The sequence below is a fragment of the Megalopta genalis genome, chromosome 5 (assembly GCF_051020955.1).
Source record: "Megalopta genalis isolate 19385.01 chromosome 5, iyMegGena1_principal, whole genome shotgun sequence".
NCBI classification, from domain to species: Eukaryota; Metazoa; Arthropoda; class Insecta; order Hymenoptera; family Halictidae; genus Megalopta; species Megalopta genalis.
In genome coordinates, this window is record NC_135017.1 from 15,305,321 (window position 1) to 15,330,731 (window position 25,411).

At 52.0% G+C, this 25,411-nt stretch overlaps 1 protein-coding gene across 1 annotated transcript in view; it reads left to right on the top strand.

Annotated features, from left to right (window-relative positions):
- LOC117226946 (solute carrier family 7 member 14) overlaps nucleotides 1-25,411 on the top strand; it is a 54,301-nt gene that overhangs the window by 23,246 nt on the left and 5,644 nt on the right. The window contains exons 2-13 of the mRNA XM_033481751.2: nucleotides 1,010-1,161; nucleotides 3,736-3,889; nucleotides 7,835-8,065; nucleotides 17,309-17,517; nucleotides 22,580-22,751; nucleotides 22,990-23,173; nucleotides 23,641-23,765; nucleotides 23,833-24,086; nucleotides 24,473-24,715; nucleotides 24,793-24,937; nucleotides 25,014-25,107; nucleotides 25,191-25,318. Coding sequence (XP_033337642.2) covers nucleotides 1,015-1,161; nucleotides 3,736-3,889; nucleotides 7,835-8,065; nucleotides 17,309-17,517; nucleotides 22,580-22,751; nucleotides 22,990-23,173; nucleotides 23,641-23,765; nucleotides 23,833-24,086; nucleotides 24,473-24,715; nucleotides 24,793-24,937; nucleotides 25,014-25,107; nucleotides 25,191-25,318 — 2,086 coding nt within the window. The 5' untranslated portion in view covers nucleotides 1,010-1,014. The remainder of the gene's footprint in view (nucleotides 1-1,009; nucleotides 1,162-3,735; nucleotides 3,890-7,834; nucleotides 8,066-17,308; nucleotides 17,518-22,579; nucleotides 22,752-22,989; nucleotides 23,174-23,640; nucleotides 23,766-23,832; nucleotides 24,087-24,472; nucleotides 24,716-24,792; nucleotides 24,938-25,013; nucleotides 25,108-25,190; nucleotides 25,319-25,411) is intronic.

The window sequence follows — 25,411 nt, forward strand, 5'->3', positions numbered from 1 at the left end:
TTACAGGACCTTTCGTATCTCGGCTACGAATTTTTGAGTTTCCGTGGATCGAATACCGTGCTTCGCGACGAACGCGTTCCCCTCGCCGGATTAATTTGGCCGGGTGGGGTGACTTTTAGCCGACGGTCCCCGTTTCAGAAAGGTTTCCTCATGAATCCAAAGGAGCCGCTCTGTTTTTTCCTGGTGCCGTCTCGAACTGCCGGCGGAACGTCCGCGAGAGCGATCGGACAATATTCCGGAATTCCATTATCCGGGAATGGGCAGGACGTAAGCGTGATCGTCGAGTCTGCCTGCATTATTCATTGGCGTCGCGCTGCGATCCCCGTGACTACGCTTGCTTTCAGCTGATTATCCCCATATTATGCATTTTTCGCCTTTGCATAATCCGTTATCCCCGTGTCTCGTTCTTCCTCGAGCCTCGGTAATGCCTCGCGTCCTTCGCTCGCTCGATTCGCGAGCAGCGAGCTCTCGGTTCGCCCTTCGGGCGACTCTGATTTCACCGAGAAGCAGCCGTATCGACGCCTTAATGGTTGCGCCTTTCTTCCTCTTTTGGCTATACAAGCTGAGTCTGTCTCAAAATATAAGACGAAGAGAAAGAATAACATTTTTTCATTTTTCAGTCTCCGTTTTCTGGACACCGAAGTTCGAAGATGCGTCGATCGATCGATCGACTGCGTCGACGATGCCTCTCTTATTGTCCGACAGCAATGTTTCTCAATTGACGCTCAGTAAGGGAGACATTACCGTACTTCTCTAACTGTCCGACCACGACGATGTTATTCCACTTCCAGTCTGGTCGCACAGAGGCATTACTCTACTTACCGGTATTCTTTCATTTACTATCTGCGGAAACAAGACTAGTATTCCCCTTAGGCGTCGCAGATGTTATTTCGCTTATCGTCTGACCATGACAGCGCAATTTCCCTGGCTGCCTCGGCGGAACAGTGCCGTGCCACTCGAAACGAAGTACCCTGGCCAAGGAGTAACGCTTCCTCCGTTCTGTTTTCAGGAAAAATGAAGCTGGATCTAATGGACCGAGAGAAGGGCCTCGAGCTCTTCGGGAAGTTCACCCGCACGAAGAACGTGGACAGCTTGCAGGGCGATCAGAGGAAGCCTGGGCCCGAGCCGTTGCATCCGGCCGAGTCCAAGCAGAAACTACAGGTGAGCGGGGTTCGATTCGATTCGATTCGACTCGACTCGACTCGTTTCGATTCGATTCGATTCGATTTGATCGTTCACGGTTATCTACGGCGTCGGGAGCCACTCTATTCGCGAGAATTGATCGAGGATATCGGAAAGGCGGTCTAAAAATAGCCGGCTCGAAATGAAATCACCGGTACACTCTAGACGCCCCCGCAGGCCCCCTCCTCCGGCTGATCCCATATATCCCCGTCGCAGACCGTCCGTTCTCGACGAGAACGGCCGAATCCTCCGAGGAAAGAAACCTCCCGGGCTTGGATCCCGCCTTTCCGTATCGATCCCGGCTATTTTTAACGGGATTTTGCAACAGCCTCGTCGCAGGAACTCGCGCGAGCGGCCCGTCGAAGGCCCGAGAGCTGCCCGCGAACCTCCCGCGAGCGGATCAATCTCCGCGGCGCGGCGGCCTAATGGGAAATTAATTTTCTCGGAGCCCGCGTCGCGACGAGGCTTCCCTAGGCGCCTCTTTCTTCCCTCGCGCAGGGAACAACCCCGTCGAGGTCTCCCCTGTTCGATGGAAAAGGGATCTTGCGAAGTTGACAATGGTCCAATCGATCGGTTTTCGTTTGCCTGGAATCAATTTTAAAAATTACGCCGATCACGGTTTTCGATGCCCCAGGCACTTCGTACTTCCTTTCAACGAACTTCGGTTCATTTCCCTTTAATTTAAAAAAAAGCAAACTTGCCTGCGATTTTCGTCCGCAAAATTACAGCACTTTGAAGCAACCCTTGCATGCCAGATAACGCCAACGTCGCTGGTACACGACGAAATTGCAGGGGGTACTTTAAAGTGCTGTAACTTCGCGAAGAAAAATCGCAGCCGGGTTTCTTTTTTTTTAAATTAAAGGGGAAGCATCGAACCTTCTTCCGCTGCAAACGACGTCTCGGGAAAAAATTTTACACGAGCCGTGCGTTTCGTCGAACTTGGCAATTTTCGACGCGACGAGCATGGTCTCGTCTCTAAAGGGTTACAGCGGCGAGGGTGCATCGAACTTCAAATCCAGAAACACTGTCTCGAAGTAGACGTTTCAAGCTTTAATTTGAAAAAAGAGTCATCGTCGTGCGATGATTTTTCGCGGAGTTATCGTCGCTCGAATTTCGCCAATTTTTATCCATTTTTCTAGTAACTATTTTATCATCGACGTTTGTTCATCGTTGCTTTCTATTCGATCTTGATCGATTTTATCTCTCGATTTTGATCTTCGATTAGATCCGACAAAAATAAAAAGATTGGGTCAAGCTCGTGCTAGAAAAACGGGAAAATAAGCTAACGCAGCGTTACGAACGTCCAAATCGGCCGCGTAAACCACTGTGCAGCGGCGGGATCTCACGGTGGAGAACTTTTCGAAAGATCGCCGATTTTTGTTGCTTCGATGCTCTCGAGTAGCAGCGTCGCGACCGCGTAGCCGGGCTTCGTTTATTGGGAAAGTTCGCGGTGGTTTAGGCGAGACCGAGGGGACCGGCACTCGAAACACTCCCCCGGGCAACCCTCGACCATTGTTTCGCCGAGCTGCGGCAGCTTCGCTCGAAATTTCTCCGTGCAAGTATCGGCCGGATATCGGCGCTTATGGAATACCACGAGCGAGATGCGTCGCGACAAGTTCTTCGCGGTTGAAACAACAACGCCGCGCCGGGCGGAGCGGAGCCGACAGCCTCTTTGTTGGCAGGAACTGGGCCACCGCACCGGTTCGTTTCATTTTTAGCGCGGCAGGCTGACCGGCTCTGCATCCCGTTGGTTTCGAAGGTCTCGATGCGAAAGGGTGGCCGCACTTTCGGCCGCGACAGCTGAAATAGAATCGGGATTCGTTCGGTCCGCCCTGTTGGCCGTTCTATTTCCGATCCGGTCGGGCAGAGTTAGGGGAATTAAACGTGCACGATCCAAATGGATAGCGGCGAAGCCAAGGAAGACTCGCGCCATCGAGATCGTCCGACCAAAAAGCGTTTATTGTACCGAGACGGTTGGTTCGGTCGATGGGCGTTTGTATAATGCTACCGAGTTGCAGTGGAATAGATCCGTATTTAGTCGAACCTGATCAGAGCGGGCCAATTATGGGCCTCGTGGTGGAACAAGTCCTTATTCATTGGGCTATCACAGTGGAATACATTCTCAGCCCGAGAACTCGAATAAAAATATTCGAGCTCGATCCCGGCTGACCGATACCTGTTCCACTGGAATCAGGTCTGACCAAACGTGGTCGCGTTCCACTGCAACCGCGTCCGATTAACAGAGCGCGAATTTTTCTACGAAATGAAAATATTCCAACTCGATTTTCGGAAACATGATACAGCAATGTCGAACAATCTGAGCGTCAATTAGAGAGACATTACAGTACTTCTTTAAATCATTTCAATGAATCGAAGAGAGCATAGGAAATGCTCTTAAACTGTTCCAACGCGTTCAGACTTCGATATTCGATCTATTAATTTAACCGGAAATGCGCGAAAAATCCGCTGTCCATCGATCGAACAGGATTCTGTCCATCGTTCAGCATTCGTTTCACCGGGAAGTGTCTGACGGATGCGTTTCTCGTTTTACAGAAGTGCCTGACGACTCTGGACCTGACGTCTTTGGGAGTTGGCTCCTGCGTTGGTACAGGGATGTACGTAGTCGCGGGGATGGTGGCGCGCAGCGTCGCCGGGCCAGGCGTCGTCATCTCGTTCATAATCGCGGCAGTTGCTTCAATTTTTTCGGGTAAGTCGCGGCAAGCCAGGCAGAACCAGTTCTCGCGAGCCGGTTTTGGTCGCGGGAACACGTAATTGCTGTCCGCGTTACGGACGGACGGAAACTGGAAGAGCAGCGGCGGGGAGACGGGGCCGAGTTCCCAGGTTGAAACAACGTTGTTTCCGTTCTGGTAGCGACAGGAATACTCGCGACGGAATTTAACCGGGGCTGGTGTGGGTAACACTGTCGGATTAGATTTACGGGATCGCACGGCGGGAGCGCCGGACAGGTTGTCAGGAACGGTTCCGCGTCCGGGAATCCAATTCTTTTCCACTTACAGGAGAGTTCTAAAGCGCGTTTTAAAGCGTTCGTAGCCGGGGAATCTAGTCGTAAAGCGGCGGCGACGGTTCGCTGCAATTCGAGCAGCGGATCTCGCCGGAGAAATCAATTATCATCGACGAGCGGCGTGATTACCAACGGATCTAATCCCCCGAAGACACCCACTGTCCCGTGGAAAATAAATATTGCAACGACCCGCCTCGAGCCCGACCAAATATAGACTCGTTTCGCCGACATCCGCGGAGAGAACTCTCCACGGATCTGCGCAAGGTGTCCTCGAAACGTCAGCCCTCGAACGAAGGCGTCTCCGAGGAGATTCGAAGTCGCTTTTTCCTCAACGAACGTCTTCTCCGCGGCTATGCCAACTACAGTAATGTCTCTCTTACCGACGCTCGGATTGTCCACTAAAATGGATCATTTGGGAAGAGGAGATACGATTATTCGAGCCTCGCGGCTCGTTTTTATAATTGTGGACAATTTATAACTATAGAAATAAACTGCCAGGCTCGAATAATCGTATCTCCTCTCCCTAAATTGTCCATTTTTGTGGACAAACTGAGCGTCAATTAGAGAGACATTACTGTAGTTGGCAACGAATCGCGTAAATAGCTCGTCGACGAAGCCGCGACCTTCGTTTTCGCCGAGGAAAAAGTACAAGGTTTCCATGGAAATGCTCTCTGAACGAAAGTTGCTTCGAATTGTCCCAGGAATAATCGAACCTCTCTCCAGGTATTCCGGGAGTTCTGGGACACCCGATACATACCGCTCGCGGCCACGTACCGTTTTGATCGTGTTTGTCCTACGGGTCCACGAGTTTCGTTTCGCCTCGAAGCATTCGATTTCACCGGGCCCGATTTATCTCGCCGACGTCCGATCGTCCGCGATCCTGCTTCGCTTACGTCCGCCCGCGCAATATTGTTATGCTCGGACCTCTCCGACCACGGACCGTCTCCGGTTTCACTCCCCCGCGACCGTAAGCTCGCCTAACCGCGCTCTACGACACGCGATCGCCCCGGTCAATTTTCTTATGCCAGGCCACTCACGCTCCCGACCTCTTAACGTATTATTTTCCCACCGTAAATGAGCTCGTTAATAGCTTGTTTCAACATTCCCACAGCCCCAGCCGGCACAGCTGAATTACTTATTGCCCTCTTTACCTGGATCGCGCCGCGCCATCGAAGCTCCGGGTGCCCGACGGTGGCCGGTTTAGAGCCACTTAAATTTCCTTGATTGCGCGCGGCCTCGCCACGCGCGCGCGCGCCTTTACTACTGCAACGTGTCCGACTAAGCGCGAGGCCTCGCTACTCGCCCGATCAAACTCGGTCCCTGTCGCTGGATGTCGGATCGTGTCGGGTTCTTCTACTTTTTAAACGGGTCTGATCAAATGGTAGTCTATTCTACTGCGAGGCCCGACTGTATCTCGAGTCTTCTACCGCGAGATACGATTATTCGAGCCTTGCGGCTCGTTTTTACAGCTGTCGACAATCGGTAACTATAATAAACGAGGTGCAAAGCTCTAAAAATTGCATCTTCTCTTCCCAAATTGTACAATTTTGTGGACAATCTTAGCGTCGGTAAGGGAGACATTACCGTATAGCTCGAGTGTTCTATAGCTGGAGGAGGTCGCCTGGCTATATTAGGATTCTCTGAAACTGTAATACGTCCGACAGAATCTAAATTGACCGTACTGTATATATACCGACATCGTAGATTCTTTCAGACGCGTCTGTCCAAACACGAATCGTTTCTACCGTATCGGTCGGACCATCGAAGCTTTCTTCACCTGGAAGACGCGACCGTGAACGATGGTCTGCTACCGTCGAAGCACAATTCCCCTCCATCCAGCCAGCCTTACAAAGTTTCTGTCGGACCATCGAGGCTCGAATCCCACTCGAAACGGCGAACCGGCACTCGCAGTCGATGAATGGAAGCTTTCGGTGGAACCCGGAACCTTTGTCGTCGCTTCGACATACCGTCGAGCCTTCGACTGGCGAGGGTCTCGAGTAAATCCACGGGCCTCGAGCAGAAGTAGAACGAGCCTACCAGCGTATTACGTCTCGAGGGCTAGGTCTTTCGTGACCGGGAGCGGGATCCGTCGGTGGTGGGCGTTGGTTTATCGTTGGTCGGGGGTCTCGGGAGTGTCGGCGGCGTCGACGGTCACGCGCGCGGCTACCATGATTACTGGGTTCTCGGTTGCTCGCATAGCACACACGCGCAGCTGTACATCTTTTCCGGCCGACACACGCCGCTCCTAGAGAGCCGAGAGAGAGAGAGAGAGAGAGAGAGAGAGAGAGGAATGGATTTACTGCAGCGAAACCGTGGCGAACACCGCCGAGTCGACCGTGGTACCAGCGTACTTCGCGTATCGAAAGAAAATCTAACAAAATCTTGATCTCGAATATAACTATCTCCAAATATAATACAGTAATGTCTCTCTAATTGACGACCAGACTGACCACAACAATGGACAATTTGGGAAGAGGAGATACGATTATATTATTATTACGATTATTATTTATTATTTATTAAACTTGCGGTTTATTTTTATAGTTATAAATAGTCCACAATTATAAGAACGAGCCACAAGACTCGAATAATCGTATCTCCTCTTCCCAAATTGTCCATTTTAGTGGACAATCCGAGCGTCAGTAAGGGAGACATTACTGTAACGAGCGTTTCTGCCAATTTATTTCTTTATCTATCGTTGCTCTTTCGACGGAGCAATCTGTTATTGTTATACTTTTGGAACGGAATTAAAACGCGGATACATTAATGGCGCGTTGATACACGGACGTATAAGCTCCGCGTGTGTTTAGGTACACGTGAAATACGAGTGCCCGCGTAGAATCGAACGCGGAACCGGCCCGACACGATTCTGGTTCCGGAAGGGCTTCTCGAGACACGCGATGCTGCTCGATTCGCTCGATGTGCTCGATCGTGCTCGGCTCCTCCTCGCTGCCAGGTGTGTGCCCAGGATACACCTGGAGAGGAGCCGGCCGCGTTGCGATCGCGTCGATATCGAACGCGGCTCCTTTGACGGCCCCTCGATCCCCCGGATCCGGCCGCGGTAAATAATGGCGCGTCCGGAACGCCGCGCCGCCCGGATTAGGGGCTGGAATCGCGATTCCCCCTGGGACAACGGGGGGGATCGTTTCTTCCGGAGCTAATACCGTTTGATGCCTCGCGATCGATCGCGGCTCCCCCGACACGGCGAAAAAGATCCAGCCGAGATCCATCGGCGAGTAAAATCGGCCCGGCCGAAATTATTTTATTCGAACGTGGGAAGAAGAACGGTTTGTTTTCCATGGTAATCGTGGTCTCGCTTTTATAATTGCGGCACCTATGGTTGGCCGAGATTCTTCCGATCGAGACGAGTGCAAACGCGACGAGATAATCGTGGCACGTTCGCGGTAGATAGAATTATCCACACAGAGTCTCGAGTAACATTGAATATCGGTTGATCTTGGAAATTTGGAAACTCCTCCAACTTCTGACTCCTCGAGTCGCTCGTTGGATTGGAGAAGACGCGCGTTTGCACACCGACGGCTGCCCCGAGTTAACGCGGAATTTAACCGGGCGCACGAAGTGGCGTTTTCGCGCGAACGCGTTTTAACGACTGGCCGCGTGTGTTCGCAGGAGCATGTTACGCCGAGTTCGGCGTCCGAGTGCCCCACACCTCGGGCAGCGCGTACATGTACAGTTACGTGACGGTAGGCGAGTTAATAGCATTCATTATTGGATGGAACATGGTGCTGGAGTACCTTATAGGTACGAGCGCGTGTGCCTGCGCCCTGAGCGCCTGCCTGGACGCCCTGTCGGAAGGCGCCGTTTCCAACGCGATAGGGAACAGCGTGGGAACCATATTCGGTGAGTCCAGCGACTTTTTCATTAACCAATTAACCGCCGTTTGCCGCCGCTTCGCGGCCGCAGCTGCTCGCTGCCTAGCGGCCGCTCGCGCGAGCAGCCGCGACCGACGCCGAGACCGGCGGCTCCTTTGGAGCTTCCGGAGCTTTTTTACGACCAGCGTCAACCGATCTCGCGCCGCCTTTTTCTACTCGGTCGTCTGACTACGCAGGCGATTATTCTACTGCGTCAGCTGTGCGCGCGGACCGACCGACCGATCGATACGAAACCGAGCTCCGCTTCTCTCCTCTCCTCTCCTCTCCTCTCCCCCGCGCTCCTCGTCTCTCCTCTCCTCTCCTCTCCGCCGCTCTCCGCTCCTACCCGCCGCTCCCCGCGCCGCGAGCGAGCGAAAATTCATCGAATTCGGCCGGCCAAGCGACCCGAGACATCGTCGCGCGATGATAGTTCTCCAGGCGAGGCCGCGATCGCGAGATTATTCTGCGGGCCTAGCCGGTAAGTAGAACGTCGTTCTATTTGCAGCGGATCGATTCCCAAGCCGCGGGAGTTCATTCTACCGAGTCGGCGATCCCTATGCTTGACCCGCTCGTTTCACCCGAAACTGACCCGGACTCGTTCGTTCCGTTCCAAACCGAGAGGCCGGACCTAACTCGCACCCCTTCGTTCTACCGAAATCCATCGCAAACTTAATCCACGCGCGACAGACGCGTCTTTTATTTAGTCTTTACAGTAATGTCTCTCTAATCGACGCTCAGTTTGTCCATGAAAATGGACAATTTAGGGAGAGGAGATACGATTATTCGTAGCTCGATTTTATAGTTACGAATCGTCAACGACTGTAAAAACGAGCTACAAGGCTCATCGTATCTCCTCTTCCCAAATTGTCCATTTTTGTGGGCAATTAGGGAGAAATTAGAGAGCCGTTACTGTAAAAATCCCGTCCTATCCGGCGCGTGGACTACGTGCGCGATCGGTAGAGGGACGAGTTTCGGTGCTCGGTCAACCGCGTTTCGCAAAGCTGGAAAACGCGAGCCAGCCCACGGCGAACAGAGAATATTCCGACGTCGCGCGTCGCGGGATGACAGTTTCGATGCATAAATATTTGAAAAATTTGCATACCGCGTCCGCGGAAAATTCGGGCCGGTCGTCTCCTCGAATTAAAAGCACGCAGCTCGTCGCCGGATTACAGCGAGCTCGCGAGTACAAAGAGCCGTTGAACCGTTTCGGATTTGTTGGTCCGCGGAGAGGGCCGTTCCCTCCTGTTGCGCGAAAGCCGGCCGGCAAAGAGGTCCGCTCGCCGCTAAATTAATTTCGCGAAATCGCATCAAGCCGCGGGTTCCGCGGGAAACGCTCTTATCGGCCACGCAAAAATCCCTGCTCCGACGCGATTTACCCTATGGTATATCCCGGCGAGCTTACAACAGCTTTCAGCGAAGCGCAACACGGCCGGGGCTAACTTTTCCCGTGGATTAGATTCTACGGGAAGATTACCGGCCACGAAACCTCGTCGAATAGTCTCCGAAGAGACTATCCCAGCCGCGGGATAGAAATTCTAAAGGAAATTCACGGGAAGGACCGGTGCACGTTTAGCCAGAATTAATTCGGGAACGCGGTTAAACGCGCGACTGACAAGGAAACAAGGAAACGCTTTGTCCAAGAAACGAATAAGAAGCGAAATTGGTTTGCTATACCAGCCAGAATGAATTCGGTAAAATGCGTATCTTATAAACAACCAAGGAAACATTCGACGCGAGGAGCGAATAAAAGTAGAACGAGTCGGCCTGTAGTCGGCCAGAATTGATTCGGAACACCGGCGAGATGCGCGGCTACTAAATACAGTAATTCGAGCCTTGCAGCTCGTTCTTACTATAAAAACGAACCGTAAGGCTCGAATAATCGTATCTCCTCTCCCTACATTGTCCATTTTTGTGGACAAACTGAGCGTCAATTAGAGAGACATTACTGTACTGTGGTGCACCATTGCTGATCGCTTGAAACGCGGATCCCCGTTCGTCGTTTCGTAAGGAAGAAAAGGGAAAGCGGAGAGGAGGACAATGGGGAAATTGATTTCTGTCGGCGGGCAGAGTACACTCGAGAGTTTGTCGCATCGGATGCGCCGCTTCTGTCGGGTGTTTAAATTCGCGGAAAATTTTGCAGGAGCCGAGCCACTCGAGCGCCGGCTGAAAAACGGTGTCGACGAGCCGCGCCGCCCTCGTCCTCGCGCTCGCCCTCGTCCTCGTTCTTGCCCTCACCTTCACCCTCGCCACCCGCCCCCGCCTTCGCCTTCGCCTTCGCCCTCGTCCTCACCCTGTGGCCGCGGGTTGCGAGGAAAGCCCCGACCAAAATAATTCACGAAAGCGCTACCACCAGCCCCGCAATTATCAAGTTCGCCCTCTCGAGCACAACGGCTGCCGAAGAAATTTTCGCTGGAACAACAAGAAACTTGCATCTCTCCCCTTCCCATCCCTGCCCACTTCGTTCCCCCGTTTCTCCCTTTCTCTCGGCGCAACGAAAAGTTTAACGAGTCACGGCAACGCGCGATTCCCCGATAAGACACGCCTCGGCCACAAGTACAGTAATGTCTCTCCAATTGACGCTCGGATTGTCCAGAAAAGTAGACAATTCGGGAAGAGAAGATACGATTGTTCGAGCCTTGCGGCTCGTTTTTATAATTATTGGCAATCGGTAACTATAAAAACGAACCAAAAGAGGCTTGAACATCTCCGCGTCTCCTCTTCCCGAATTGTCCATTCTTGTGGACAATCTGAGCGTCAGTTAGGGAGACATTACTGCGGGTGGCTCGTTAAGCACCGAACCTCGACGAGCACATCGGCTCGAGCGCTGGGCAAACGTTCCGGAGGAGACGAGCGACAACATCCTGCGAAAACAACGGGGAACGGACACGTTGCGACAGCTGCAACGTCGACGGAGGACCGCGGCCGGTTTACCACGGCCGGAAAAATAATCGCCGAGACATTGTTGTTCCTCGTTGGAAGCAGGGGATACCTGAGCCAGCGTGGAATTGTGTACGATAACGATCGTTTTACGAACTTTAAACTTCGTTTCGTTCGGTTTTCTTCGTTCTGCGACCGACGGACGCGTGTTTCGATCGCTCGGCACCGAGAACGTACGGCCGCGAATTTTCAGCGGGACACCGATGTTTCCATGCTTCTGACGTCCCGATCTCCTGTTTCGCGAAAACGAGCCCGCAACTGAACGGGAGAGGAAGGAAAACGACCGACAGAAGCGCAAATAAATTACAGGCTGGACTCTCGAGGGGACCGGATTGGAAAGCGTCCGGCAGCCACGCGTCGTCGAATATTATTCTCACGTCCGGCGAGCTTCATCAACGTCCATTGATAGCCACTGAAAGCGAAGTGGGACTCGGGTTTGTTAATCCGCGTAGCCCCGCCACTAAAGTGGACCATTGACCGACAATCAATCTCGAAACCGTTCCAGCAACCGTTTAGACGAAAAACGTCCTGGCAATCGATCCGATGCTCCGCGCCGGTGTCTCCGTTCGGCGAGCATAGAGGAAGAGACGACGTTCCGAGGCAGCGATGGACAGCGACGGCCGATGCGTCAGGAAAGGGTTAATCTTGAAAGGGACAAGGGCGAGGAACGGGCCTCTCGGGTCGCCGAGTGGGCGAGCGGGCAAGCGGGCAGGTTAAAGAGCATCGAAGTATGCGGCTTCGCAAACCGTTCCGGATCGATCAGGTCCACAGGTGCTAGACTTGATCCGCGCAAGCGCCCCTCTCCGACCCCCTTCGGCCTTTTGTTATCCCCAGAATCCACCCGTTGCGCCCTTCCGCGGCTTCTTCCCCTCGTTTCTCCGTATTTCCTAGCGATTGTTGCGTCTACTGGGTTAAATTAAATACAGCCGATCGTCCTTTTGATCCCGTTGATTGTAAATCGGTCGTAAAGGACTGGCGGGTCCACTGTGGAACAATTCGAACCAGTTCGAGCCAGGTGATTTCGACGAAACTCGCATAGTTCGTTGATAAATGTATGCTCGTGCTAAAATTGTAGCATGGAAGAATGTTGGATAAAAATTGGCGAACTTCGAGCGACGATAACTCCGCGAAAAATCATCGTATCGCGATGACTCTTTTTTCAAATTAAAGCCTGAAACGTCTACTTCGATACGATGTTTCTGGATTTGAAGTTCGATGCACCCTCGCCGCTGTAACCTCTTAGAGGCGAGACCATGCTTGTGCCAAGTTCGAAGTTGCCAAGTTGCCACACGAACCGTGTAAAATTTTTTTCCGAGACGCCGTTCGCAGCGGAAGCAAGTTCGATCCTTCCCCTTTAATTAAAAAAAAAGAAACCCGGCTGCGATTTTTCTTCGCGAAGTAACAGCACCTTAAAGTACCCCCTGCAATTTCGTCGTGTACCAGCGACGTTGGCGTTATCTGGCATGCAAGGGTAACTTCTCTCGAGGTATCGCTAAGAACGTGCTTTCGATCCTCGACCTTTAAGAGGGTTGCTTTCGTCTCTTGGATATTAGGGATGAATATCGTTAAGAAAGATACGCGTCGGAGACTCTTTACGGTAATCTGTCCCAGCGTCACGGTCGAAATGGTCTTGGAAAGAGGCCCCGGGACCGTAGGGAAAGCCCTCCTGGCCCGGCTGGGTCTAGAAGATTTAGAATACCGATGGGAGAACTCGCAGGACCGATGATTTTCCCCGCGCACCCTATAGGCAGGCAGGAATCCAGGCGCGGCGTAAAGAGAGGCCGGGGAAATAAGACTCGCCTTTGTCTCAAAGTCGGCCCCTGGAGAGAAAGAGAGACACTCGGAGAGAGTGCTGGAACCAGAGAGAGTGAGAGAAAGAAAGAGAGAGAGAGCAGAGGAAACAAGGTACGCGCGACGCATCCGAATAATGGCGGAAACACGGCTCGCTGCTGGAAAAATGCTGGAGGATAAGGAAGTCGTGAAGGGTGAATCGTTACGATCCTGAGAGAAGGTAACAGGACAATAGAGTCTGGAGAGGCAGGGGAACGCGAGGTAAGGACTTTAAAGAAACACTTTGAAGAGCCTCGAGGACCCGAGCCAGTCGGCCTGGAAAGTATGACAACCCTTTGAGCACGCCCGCGAGACGTCGCTTCCTGCCCCGAGATCTCCTCCGCTTCCTTCTTCTTCTCCTTCTCCTCTGGAAATTTACTTCGTTTGCCGGGGCTGCTTCCAGCGTTCTGCTTCGAAGCCAACTTCCGCCGTAGACAACAGCCGAGAAGATCCGTTCTCGCGGTGATTCCGCTGTTTATTCGACCACGAACGCCGAAAACACCGAGCGACCACCGCTTTCGATCGGAACGTCGTTTCCAGTCACCCTGTAGAACGCGACTGGCAATTTACGGTGCCGTCGCTAATGCCGCCGCGAGAATAATTCATCGAGCTGGATTCTTCCCGGCGACGAGATCCCGAATTATTCAGCATGCTGCGGACCACGCTCGCCCTCCACCCGGTACAGTAATGTCTCCCTTACTGACGCTAAGATTGTCCACTAAAATGGACAATTTGGGAAGTGGAGATATCTTCGACTCGAGCCTTGTAGCTCGTTTTTATAATTGTGGACAATTTATAACTACAAAAACGAACCGCAAGGCTCGAATAATCGTATCTCCTCTCCCCAAATTGTCCATTTTTGGGGACAAACCGAGCGTCAATTAGAGAGACATTATTGTAATGTGGAACAGCGGACAACGGATCGAGACGAGAACGAACGATGAAATTGGTAAAAGGCGCTGCGGATGCGAATCTTCTCCTAGCTTTACAAGCTACAGCGAAGCTTATAAGCTTTACAGCGAACAAATTCGACTTTCCTCGCGACGAAGGCACAACATGATGGCCGTCGTAGATCTTTTCTCAACGTAACGCGCGGTAGCGGATGTCGAACGCGTTTGTTATTTCGCGCAGAGAACGTCGAACGAATTTTCTGAACAATAATTATTCGAAATTGTTATTGCGTTCCGTGATATTTCGAGAATTTATAGCGTCTCTTCGACGACATTTCGTTCGCATTTCACGATGAATTTTATTAACACGCGTAGGCTGCGAAAAGTATTTTAACCCTTTGCACTCGAAGTCATCTGAACTGTAAATCTAAAATAACTTTTCTGACTTATGGTATTTCCATTTTATACGACAAAGTGCATTTTATGCATATGAAATTGAGGTCTTGCGACCACTTGCGATGAGTTACACTTTTAACAATTTTTTAAGTTTGAACTTTATCGATATAAAAATGATCTTGGAACGTGAATCAACAATTTTAGCGGTGCCTCAGAGTCGCCACTCGAGTGCAAAGGGTTAATCGCCATCCACCGAGAGATCGGTATAAAGTTTGTACAGTTTCCGTTTCGTCGATCAAATTATTTCGAGGCAATTGTCCGGCTCGATCGTTTTCCGTAAATTTTTCTCTGTAACTTCAACGGTTCTCCAGAGAGGAGAGTAGAATAAAGAATCGAAAACGCGCTGCTCGCCGAGCGAAAAATGAATTTTCGAGGTTTCGGACGCGAAGCGATCTCGCCTCGTTCCTCGATAGAGGCTGCGATAAGGGAAGCCCATCTGGCTTGGGCGATAACGCGAGACTTCTGGCTCGCGACCGAGAGGCAGAGCAGCATTGTCGGCGGAAACGAGGACCGGATCGAATGAAATCAATTTCTCCGGCGTAGAGAGAACCCGGCCGAGATTTCCTCCGATATTCTCGGCCGGCTTTTCCACCGGTTCGCGACGGTTGACCGCCTTCGTCGACGTTTTATTTATCCCGGCTTCCGTTTTGCGTTCGTTCTCGCCGCGTGCACACCTTACTGCCCCGATCCCGCGTTCCTCGAGAAGTCTCTCGACCTTTGCCTCTCCCTGGTCCCTCTCCCTGTCCCCCTGCACGTGTCGAGCGAGTTTGTTCCCGGCGAGTTTGTTCGACGTTGCCGAAGAGGTAAAGGAGAACGGTTTTAAAGCCGTCGGAATCGGCGAACCGCTTCGGCTGATAGGAACGGCGGGATTTGCGCCGCGATTAGACTCGATTTCGGATGGAAATTACAGTCGACCCCGGCGAAAGACGTTACAGTCGACCCCGTGAACCGTGACCTCCGGAGAAGTAGACGTCCATTCTTCTCCACGCGAACCGGATTATTTATCGAATCGGCCGATCGAACGGGGACCTGTGCTACTCGCCTGCTCGAACACGGTCCTGCACCACCTGTGGCATTAGATATCGACCTGCTCCACTTGTCCAGCCAACCGTACGCTCGATGCAAATCGTACCATTTGCCCGACTAATCACTGACCGAGCTACTTGTCCCACCTATGGCTCGTCGCTGGTACTTTTCTGGCCCGCGTCACTTCGTCGATCAATCGATCGATCGCCTGTATCGCCTCTGCCTGGCCCGGTGGGTCGTGTCCGACCAAACAGATTTGTCCTGCTCGAGCGAAAATTCCCGTCTGCCTAGAAGCGAGCGTATCGAGCTGGCCGGGATAAATAAAAGACGCGGCGACGGAGGCTAATCCTCGTTGCCCGGAAGAGAAAAATTGGATTCCGGCTGCGGAGGATCCGGTTCCCTTTCGTATTTTTGATTCGATCCGGCTCCTTTTCCTGTCTCCGGGAATCGCGCGTAGGCGATCCCCGAGAGGATCGCGTAAAGGAAATACAGTAATGTCTCTCTAATTGTTCACTTTTGTGGACAATTACTGTAGCTCTTTGGCGCGCAGGATTTTAAAAAACAGAGTGGACCCGTGTTGCGCAGAAATTTGGTCGCCTTTTTAAATTAAAAATATAAGGAAACGATGATTCGATTAAAGTTGTTGTTACAGGGTCGGACTCGAATAGTCCCACCGTGCCACACGAGTTCACGAATGCGCGTGCAGCCGTTGCAATATTTCGAGATGGATCCAAAAATATCCCACCGTGTATTGCTGTACATTTTTGTATCCCATCGTGCCCCAAAGAGTTAACGGCCGAGAGAAATCGGGGCCGCCGGAACGCGTTCGCGGTCGGAGTCTTCTCGAGGGCGGAATTCGTCGACCAATTCGTCGAGCCGCGTTCTCGAAACATTCGGAAAACTGGGAATTACATTCGATTTGGTTCGGGCGCGTTCCAATTCCCGTGAAAATTGAAAGGGCCGCATCGATCCCGCCGGAAATCGTTGGTACGCGCGGACGTAAATTAAGGACGCCGAATTTTTGCTCGAACGAGATCACGGGGACCCGGTTTTCCGGCTGCGAAGAGCCGTCGAAATTGCTCTATGATTTTTCGTTCGAGCACAGGCAGCCACGCCGTCGCGCCAAGGCGACCGGGCGTATTTGAATTTCTGATTTTCTCATTAGTATTCCGTCCGACGATGGATCGCGAGCCGCGAGCGAGTGGATCGCGAGCGAGAGCGACGCGCCGATTTACATTTATCTCTGTACGGTCTCGGCGTTGCTTCAGACACAATCGGCTATAAACAGCGAACTGCTCCTCCATCCTAGCATGGTCTCCGCTGCTTGAATTCGCGATGCGGAGAGGTATTACTTCGGAGAGCGTAGCTTCGATTAGTTACACAGTTTGTCGCGCACATATTAAGTATACGAATCGCAGTAAATTCCAAGATTCCATAAATGAACTCGTTTCTACTTTGTCCGATGTAAATGGTTACAGCTTCCCGCGTGCCGTATCTTCGAACAATTTTTTCGACTAGAATGAATTATACACGGAAAAAGTAGAGATTTCAAGCTTTAAAATGAATTTAGTTTCGTCGTTCCACGATTTTTATTTGCAAAGTTACGGTATCTTGAATATCGTCGATGTTTTGAAATTTCACGTAAAGTCTGCAACAAGGTTTCTCACCCACCGTGTCGCGAATAAATTTTTTTAAAGAAATCGACGCACGACCTCCGAAAGTAGACACTTCGGGCTTTAAAATGAGCCTAGTTACATCGTTGTATGATTTTTTTGCACGAAGTTACAGTATCTTGAATATCGTCGATGTTTCGAAGGATCGAAATTTCGCGTAAAGTCTACAACAAGATTTCTCATCCACCGTGTCGCGAATAAATTTTTTTAAAGAAATCGACGCACGGCCTCCGAAAGTAGACACTTCGGGCTTCGAAACGAGCCAGGTTCCATCGTCGTATGATTTTTTTGCACGAAGTTACAGCCGTTCGAATATCAACAATTTCTTCGAAAATTTGAAACTTGGACAAACGACAGATTCGCTGTCCATCCCTGGTAAAACGAAAGGTCACCCAAACGAAAAGTGGTATCGTGTCGCAGGTCGGCCGCCCGATTTCCTCGCGTTCGTCATCACCATACTGATGATGCTGCTGATGGCCGCGGGCGTCAAGAAGTCCCTGGTGTTCAATAACGTGTTAAACGCCATCAATCTCGCCGTCTGGGTGTTCGTGATGACGGCGGGCATGTTCTACGTGAACGGCGACTACTGGGCCGAGGAGAAGGACTTCCTCCCGTACGGCTGGAGCGGTGTAAGTACCATCAAAACGATCTATCGCCTGCTTGCTAAAAATCGGAGAAAATTCTGCGACCTGTCCGACCAGCGAAACGCCGGTCCCACTTGTCCAGACCGCGCGCGTTGACTCGCACCGCTTGTCCGACCAACGGCCGACTTATTCTACTCGACTTCCCGGCGCCGCATCGGGAAAGAACGCTCTATGCAGCTCTCGTGTCTCGAGAGCGACGCGGGAAATTTTCATTTCTTACATTATTTTTATCGCATAAAATTTATTACATATTCGCAGTTTATATGTCGCGTTGATTTAGACCACTCGTCCGCCCACGCGTCGACGACCTAAACTACTCGTCCAACCTCTAGCTAACCTATTCCACTCGTCGGCCAAGCGGACCATCGTCTAAACTTGTACTTCGGACTCGGACCGACGTCCGACCACGCGTCGACCTACGCTACCGTCGGACAAAGGAGCGACTCGCGCCGCTTGCGAGTTCAACAACGACGTCTCCTTTGCTCGTTTAATTCCAAACTCGCGCGACCACGCGCGTATTCCTAGTTTCGCAGGAACAATTTGTCGGTGCGCGTATCGCGCGTCCATAGCATCGTCCTGCGCCCGTATGCGGCGCACTTTTCAGCGTGGAAGCGGAACGATAACAATGTGTGTTCTCTTTGTTCCACTTATCCGCGCACGGGAGAGAGTTCTCCGTTCGGAGCAAAAAGAGAGACCATCTCGTCTCGAATTACCTGGGCACGACGAGAAAACCGGTCCTCGGGTTACAAGCGGAGATGTTCGCAGGAGACAGCAGGCAGACGAACGGATCCGGTCAGGCCGGCTGTCTCGTCGCGACGACGGTTTTCTCGAGATCTCCGGTTTTCCCGGTGCACCGGCGCGGCTTTTTGCCCGCGGTTTGCGGCGGACCCCGCCGAACAATGGCAAACTTGTTGCACCGGATGGGCTCGCAACGCCGAAACCGGGTGCATCGGGTGGACAGGCGCGGAGGAAAGGGAATTCGAATTCACGCTCCGCAGGAATCCTGGGTCGGCGAGGAACGCGTGGAACGTACAAGCCTGGAATTGGGAACGGAACACCGCGGCGCCGCGAATTTTTCGGGGTCGATCGACGCGACGAGCACACTGCCGCCGAAACGTTGGTTCAGAAGCTCGCCGCGACTTTTATATGGAAATCGGTGCACCTTTGTTCTCAAGGTTGCCGAATATCAACGCATCGTCGACGGTGCGAAATGGACGGTTCCAACTGTGAACGATGCGAAATGGAAAGTCGGGCGCTGCTCGCGCAAGCGACGCGCTCGATCGCGGCAGAACTCTTTGTTTTCCCGGCTTCGACTCGGCTGGGATCGCGTTTGGATACTTTCGGCTTGACCCGGGTCAAGTTCGGATGCTTCGAGCTTGACGGGGAGCGCGTTTTGTTCGCGATAAACGATATCAAAGCGAGAAGCTCGAGTTCCGGTTCCGCGGAGCCGGTCGCAGGAATATCGAGTGGCTCGGCTCTCGACATCGTCGACGAGCGAGCCATCAATTTTGCAAACGCTTAATTAATTGTTGACGGAAGAACTCGTCGCAGTCGCAATTTCCATCCGGCAGCGGCCGCCCTTCCCCCCGTTGAATATTTCCCCGTGATGAATATTTCCTGCGGCCAGAGTTCCCCGACCCGTGAATTTTTAATCCCCGCTTTCATCGCGCGTCGGCTTTTTGCGACACACGCGGGACACTTTGTTCGCGGTATTCGAAACCGCCCTGTTTCGTTCCCGCTTCGGTTGACCCGATTCGCGGGTACGAGCTCGCGGGCCGCCCTTTCAAGAGCTACGAGGGCGGCGGAAAGAACGACGAGAGGGCGAGGGTATAAAAGGAATAAAAGGAAGTAGACGCGCGTTACACAGGGAACACGGTGTTCTCTGGTCTACTCGCCCGCGCGAATCGGTTTATTCCAGCAATTTACAGCGGTCGTGCTCTTCGGCCGCCGCCCACGCGTCAGAAATTCTGTAACGGCGACGAGGTCAAAGTTTACCGTCGGACCAGCGCTAATGCTAATGTTCTGATTAACGTTAATGCGCGCCGGCCTAGCCCTGACCGGAGGGACTTTGCAGGGACCGCTGCGAAATTCCAGAATTTTCGGCGAAGATCGAAGCGTGTACTCTTATCAAAATATTAATTCAATTTTACATAACTATCAAAGCTATCATGCATTTTTCCCCGCATCTATATACACGTACATTGTTCGAAAGGACGACGAATAACTTCCAAACGTAGTCCTCTTGATGCAGAACGCGACAGTCGCGAGCAAATGACAATGTATATTGAACAAATCGGTCGCTTTTCTAGCAAGATATATTCCATTGCATCCGAATCGTGCATCGACTATTCCGGGAATCAACGTTCGCCTTTGCATAGCATATTCATCGATCGTTGATCCGAGAAAGCAATCGGTTCAAAGCCGAGCATTTTTACATAATTCGCTTTGAAATCATTCTGTAAAAGTGCTTCTCCTGAAAGGGGTTCATTATAGGATACCCAGCGAGCCAGGGGTCCCCGTTGAATCGAATAACGATTGCAACGAATGACAATTAAAAAGCGTCTCGTCCGGGGATTCGGAACGGACACCCTTCGATCCGGGGTCAAGTAGCGGTGGATCGAACGGAGGGAATCAAAAGCTTCGTCATCGGTCCGCCGCTCCCGTTCTCGAAGTCCGACTTCTTCGAGAGTCTTCGAGAATCGCCCTTGTGCCCAAAGAATTAACAAACCCACCCCTTCGCTCCCTTTCTTCCTTTCTCGTTCGGACCAGCGAGGTCGCGTCGATGTATACAGTAATGTCTCCCTTACCGACGCTCAGGCTGTGTACAGAAATGGACAATCCGAGCGTCAATTAGAGAGACATTATTGTATCTGCCGGTTCTGCAAGCCGGTTCGCCGAAAATCAAGTGGGCCGATCGAGAAAGGCGAAAGAGCGACCCTTTATGCGACACGACTCTCCGGTGATCGGGACGCGTTTAGGTATTGCGCAGGGTTGCGAACGACGAAGCCGGCGCGCCGGTTCACCGGCGGATTCATTCTGGGGCGGTTCTCGTCGAGGGTCGCGTGGGCGGCGAGAGCACGGGGGCGTTCGTGAACCACGGAGGCAAAATACTACAGGGTCACGCGGCAACCTCTAACATTCACGAGCTTTTTCCCTCGGAAAGGACCCCTTTCGAGCCCATTAAAATTTCAACCGGACACCCGCCGCACCCTCCGGCTTCGTCTTTTGGGCCCGACCAATCGGTTCCCATCGAATTACGACGCATAAAGAATCGGCTGGCACACTCGTGTCTCGGTTGAATTAAATTTCGAGGGACGCGAGACGCGCAGAAACACCGCAGACGATTCTGAAATAGAGAAATTCGACGAGGACTGGGACCGCGACTCGCGGTTGCGAAAGAAGATTTATAAATTGTCGGAAATAATTGCGTTATTTCGTTCGCGAAAACGGGGAAAATCATTTTGCCCGATTAAAGGCACGCCTGTTCCGCTTGCTCTGTATGATTCTCGGCGGGAAAGACCGTTTCCGTTTACGAGAAATTATCGAACCTCGTCCGATTCGCCGTGAGATTATTCGCTCGCTTCTCGGTACGAAGCTCGAATTTTCTGCGCGCCGTTTAATTTTTATTAGATACAAACTGTTCCTCGAAGCCCGATTCGCGGTAGAACCGTTCCGCGTTCTAGAATCATCCTTCGGGGCTTAACCTACATTTTTCAACGGGGCGTTATTGACTCGGGTTACCGGATGCGCTATTATAACCTCTTCCTCGAAGTCTGACTCACGGCCGGGCTACATTCTACTCGCTCAAACTATTCCGCGGCTGCGAACCGTCTTGCGTCAGATTTATTAACAACAAGTTATCGACTTGTACTACTTGCTTGGGTCGCGGCGCCTGACCCGCCGTAGAACTACAGCGATCTTTCCCCAATTCGCGCTCGGATCGCGCACAAAAATGGACAATTTATTGTTATTATTATTGTGTGGGCTATTTGTTAATTTATTATTTAAACGGACGACCGTTCGAGCCTCGCGACGCTCGCTTTTATAGTCGTTGACAATCGGCAACTATAAAAACGAGAGTCGCGAGGCTCCTCTTCCATTTCTGTGCGCAATCTGACCGCGAATTAGGCAGAAATTACTGTATTCTGCTTTTGCTCGAGAATTTCGCGCGACGAGTCGACGTCGCGTGCCGTCCAATTTCTTCCAACAGCTTTTATCGCGAGTCGGCCGACTCGCGTAGACTTCGTCTGCTTCCTCGAAGCCCCGAAATTCCCGAGCAACAAGTTACCGAGCGAATCGTCCAGCATTCGTCGAGGTCTGGCCACCGGCAGACCGGTTCTACTTGCGAGAATTCTCCCCCCATCCATCCCAGAGCCTCGCCGACCGCAAAGGGCCGCCATTCTTCTTCGCGCCTGTAACGTAATTTCTGGTGTTTGCCCAGGCTAATCGGGGATTCGCAGCAGCGCGAATGCCCGGTGAAAAATTAAACGGCTCGGATATATCGAAAGGGGAGCTGCCGCATTTCAAAGTACGCGGTTGACGGAATTGTTTCATCGGATTTGACGATTCATTCTTACGTCGATCTTCTTACGTCTCTCTGATCTTATTCGGATCTGCTAAACGCGGCGATGTCGGACAAGTAACTTAGAACCTAATTTTTCGATCATTTTTAAATGTAACTTCTATGAGTAATGAAAGTGTTCATAAGCGTTCGCAGGAAATGAGAGAGTTACGAGAAAAATTATAAAATGTCGCGACCAAGACCTTCGCGTGACGATGCGAAGCCGAGCTCGTTTAGACGTTTCACAATTTTCCAATCAACCCTTTGCGCTCAGAGACGTTTCAATACCGAATCCGAAAAATAGTTTTCCCGAACCACGGTTTTTCATTTCCCGCGATTCATAATTATTGCATCTTATGCAAACGAGAAATCGAGTCTGCGGGCGCGCGCAACGCTTTTTCAACGGGTTTTCGAAACGCAAACAATCTCGGCGATCCGAAAATGATTTCGGAGCGCGACCAATTAACGGAGAAACCGTCGTTCCAGGTGTTCACGGGCGCGGCGACCTGCTTCTACGCGTTCATCGGGTTCGACATCATAGCGACCACCGGCGAAGAGGCGACCAACCCGAAGAGGAGCATCCCTCTCGCGATCATCTCGTCGTTGATCATAATTCTGGTCGCCTACGTCACCAGCAGCATGGTGCTGACATTGATCGGTGAGCGGTCCTTTCGGGCTTGTAGCCTTCAACGGCAGGCGTTGGGCGACGCTCGAGTAGCCGAGCCAACCCGTCGCTCTGTCATCCGAAGCTCCAAGGTCGCCGCAGCTCGCCTACCATCGGAAATGTCTGTGCCTGCGACCGAGACCGAAGCTTCGGATGGCTAGCGGGGTCCTAGATCGATCGCGTAAACGAATCCCTGCCACCTCGCAGACCTCTGATCGGATCTACTTTTCAGTCCCGTACCACGAGGTGGACCAGGAGTCGGCCTTGGTGGAGATGTTCGGCCAGGTGGGCGCCTACAAGTGCAAGTACATCGTCGCCGTTGGCGCACTGGCCGGCCTCTCGGTCTCCATGTTCGGAAGCATGTTCCCCATGCCGAGGATAGTCTACGCCATGGCCCAGGACGGCCTCATATTCAGGTGAACCTTTCAACGCGCGCCGGATACTTTACGCGGTCGAATTCGTCTGCACGGATTCTACGAATCTATCTAAATATCTTGAATAAAAGACGTAATCCGGATAAGCCGGAAACGACGCAAGTTTCGCACGCTAAATTAATCCTTTGCAAGGATTAATCCTTATGATGATCCTAATGTAAATATGTACAGTAAATTCTCCCTAATCGACGCTCCGATTGCACACAGAAATGGACAATTTGTACAATAAATAGTATAAATAGTATGAATAGTATAACTGGTATAAATATTATAACTAGTATAAATAGTATAAACAGTACAAATAATCTCTAATATCTCCTCTCGCCAGATTGCCCATTTTCTCGTGCACAATTTAAACGCGAATTAGGGAGAATTTATCGTACATCTCGATCCTAAAATTGTATTCGCTCGTCGAGCAAAGCTGAAGCCTGTGTCGCTCGTGTTTCTAGGAGCCTGAGCCAGGTCTGGCCAGCCACGGGCACCCCGGCCCTAGCGACACTGACTTCCGGTATGGCAGCGGCGGTAGCGGCCCTCGTGATCCGGTTGGAGGTGCTGGTGGAGATGATGTCCATCGGTGAGCGATCGTCGTCGTCGTTTTCCTCTTCTCGTCGACCGATTAACCAACCGATCGACTCGCGCAGGTACCCTGTTGGCCTACACCCTGGTGTCCACCTGCGTGCTGATCCTGCGCTACCAGCCCCACTCGACCAATCTGATGGAGCTGTTGCCTCAGAGCCTGAGGACACCTTGTCGATCGCCGACCAAGGAGACTCAGGGTAACGGACAGGTGTCTTACGGGAAGGAGCTGCGGCCGGACCAGCTGTCCACGGCCTTGAACACCGCGCAGACCACGCAGCCGGAGCTGACCGCGTCGAACAACGGGCAACGCATCATGGTACGACGTCCTTCGATCGAGGGACGGTCCGCAATAGCTGTTACGTTCGCAAGAAAATAGTTGCGCGCCAAAATATTGTCCTTTTATCCGGCATTTTGATCGTAATATACAGGATAACCCAAAAGTATTGTACAAGCGAGTAATAGAAAAATTGTAAAAAAGATATCACGGTCATCGTCCAATAAGCTGGTCCTTCTGTCGCCTAAAAGAAATTCGAGCGATTTAGTCCGGTCTCGAAAGAGTTGTGCCGTTTCTCAAGCGACCTTTAAGTACGAAGCCACCACTGTATGTAAAAAAATTTGCGACAACAGTTGTGTTAGATTCGAATATACGAATACCCACCTCGAATGCCTCGGAGCGAAGTTGTTGACCGTGGTGATGTCCAGGTTCGACGAGTGCGGAGGTGCAACAGCTCGTCGCCCGACTCGGACGACACGTACGGTGCCGAGGAGGACGAAGTGGGCCTGGGCAAGGACGATCAGTACCTGGTGAGCGACAGGACCGAGAACAAATTCTACGGCAGCGTCCACGCTGCGGCCGCCGCCTCGACTTGCGGCAGCGCGCACCAGTACCCCGGGAACACGCCGATCATAGGTCCGCCGTTGAATTATCTTCAGCGTCGTCTGCAGGTAATATCGAATAATTATGCGTGGCGCGTCGGTCCGATCGACCAACGAATCGCGATAATCGTGCCGCGTAATTACAGGCTGCGCAGTACCTGTGTCCAGCCATATTCCCGTGGGTGGACCGAGGCCCGGCCACGGAGGCGTCCGGCCGCTACGTGATGAAGCTGGTAGGGATCCTCTATCTGCTGATAGTGATCTTCGATCTGATCATCGTTTGCGGCATGGGTAAGCTCGTTCACCGTGAACCGTTTCTCCACCGAGAATCCTCGGCATTCGAATGAACCCTCGATGTTCTCTCCAGGGAATATGGGAACGTTCACCACGATAATCATGTTCCTCTTCCTGTTCGCCATCATCGGGGTGTTGCTGGCGATCAGCAGAAAGCCGCAAAACAGGTACCCACCCAGAAACTACGATACGCCCGAAGGACCGCGGGTCTCTTCGGATTGTTTCTTGAGAGCTGTCCGCGTCTTTTCAGGAACAGCATGATGTTCATGACCCCGGGGCTGCCGTTCGTCCCTGCGGTCGCCGTCACCGTGAACATTTACCTCATCTTCAAGCTGAGCATCCTGACGCTGGTCAGATTCACAGTGTGGATGATACTCGGTGAGAGACCAGTCTATAGAAGTCTTGTCTTAATTATCGGGACGACCGTGAGCGATTCCGGATCGAAACCGAGCGTAAGGCGGTGAAAAAGAA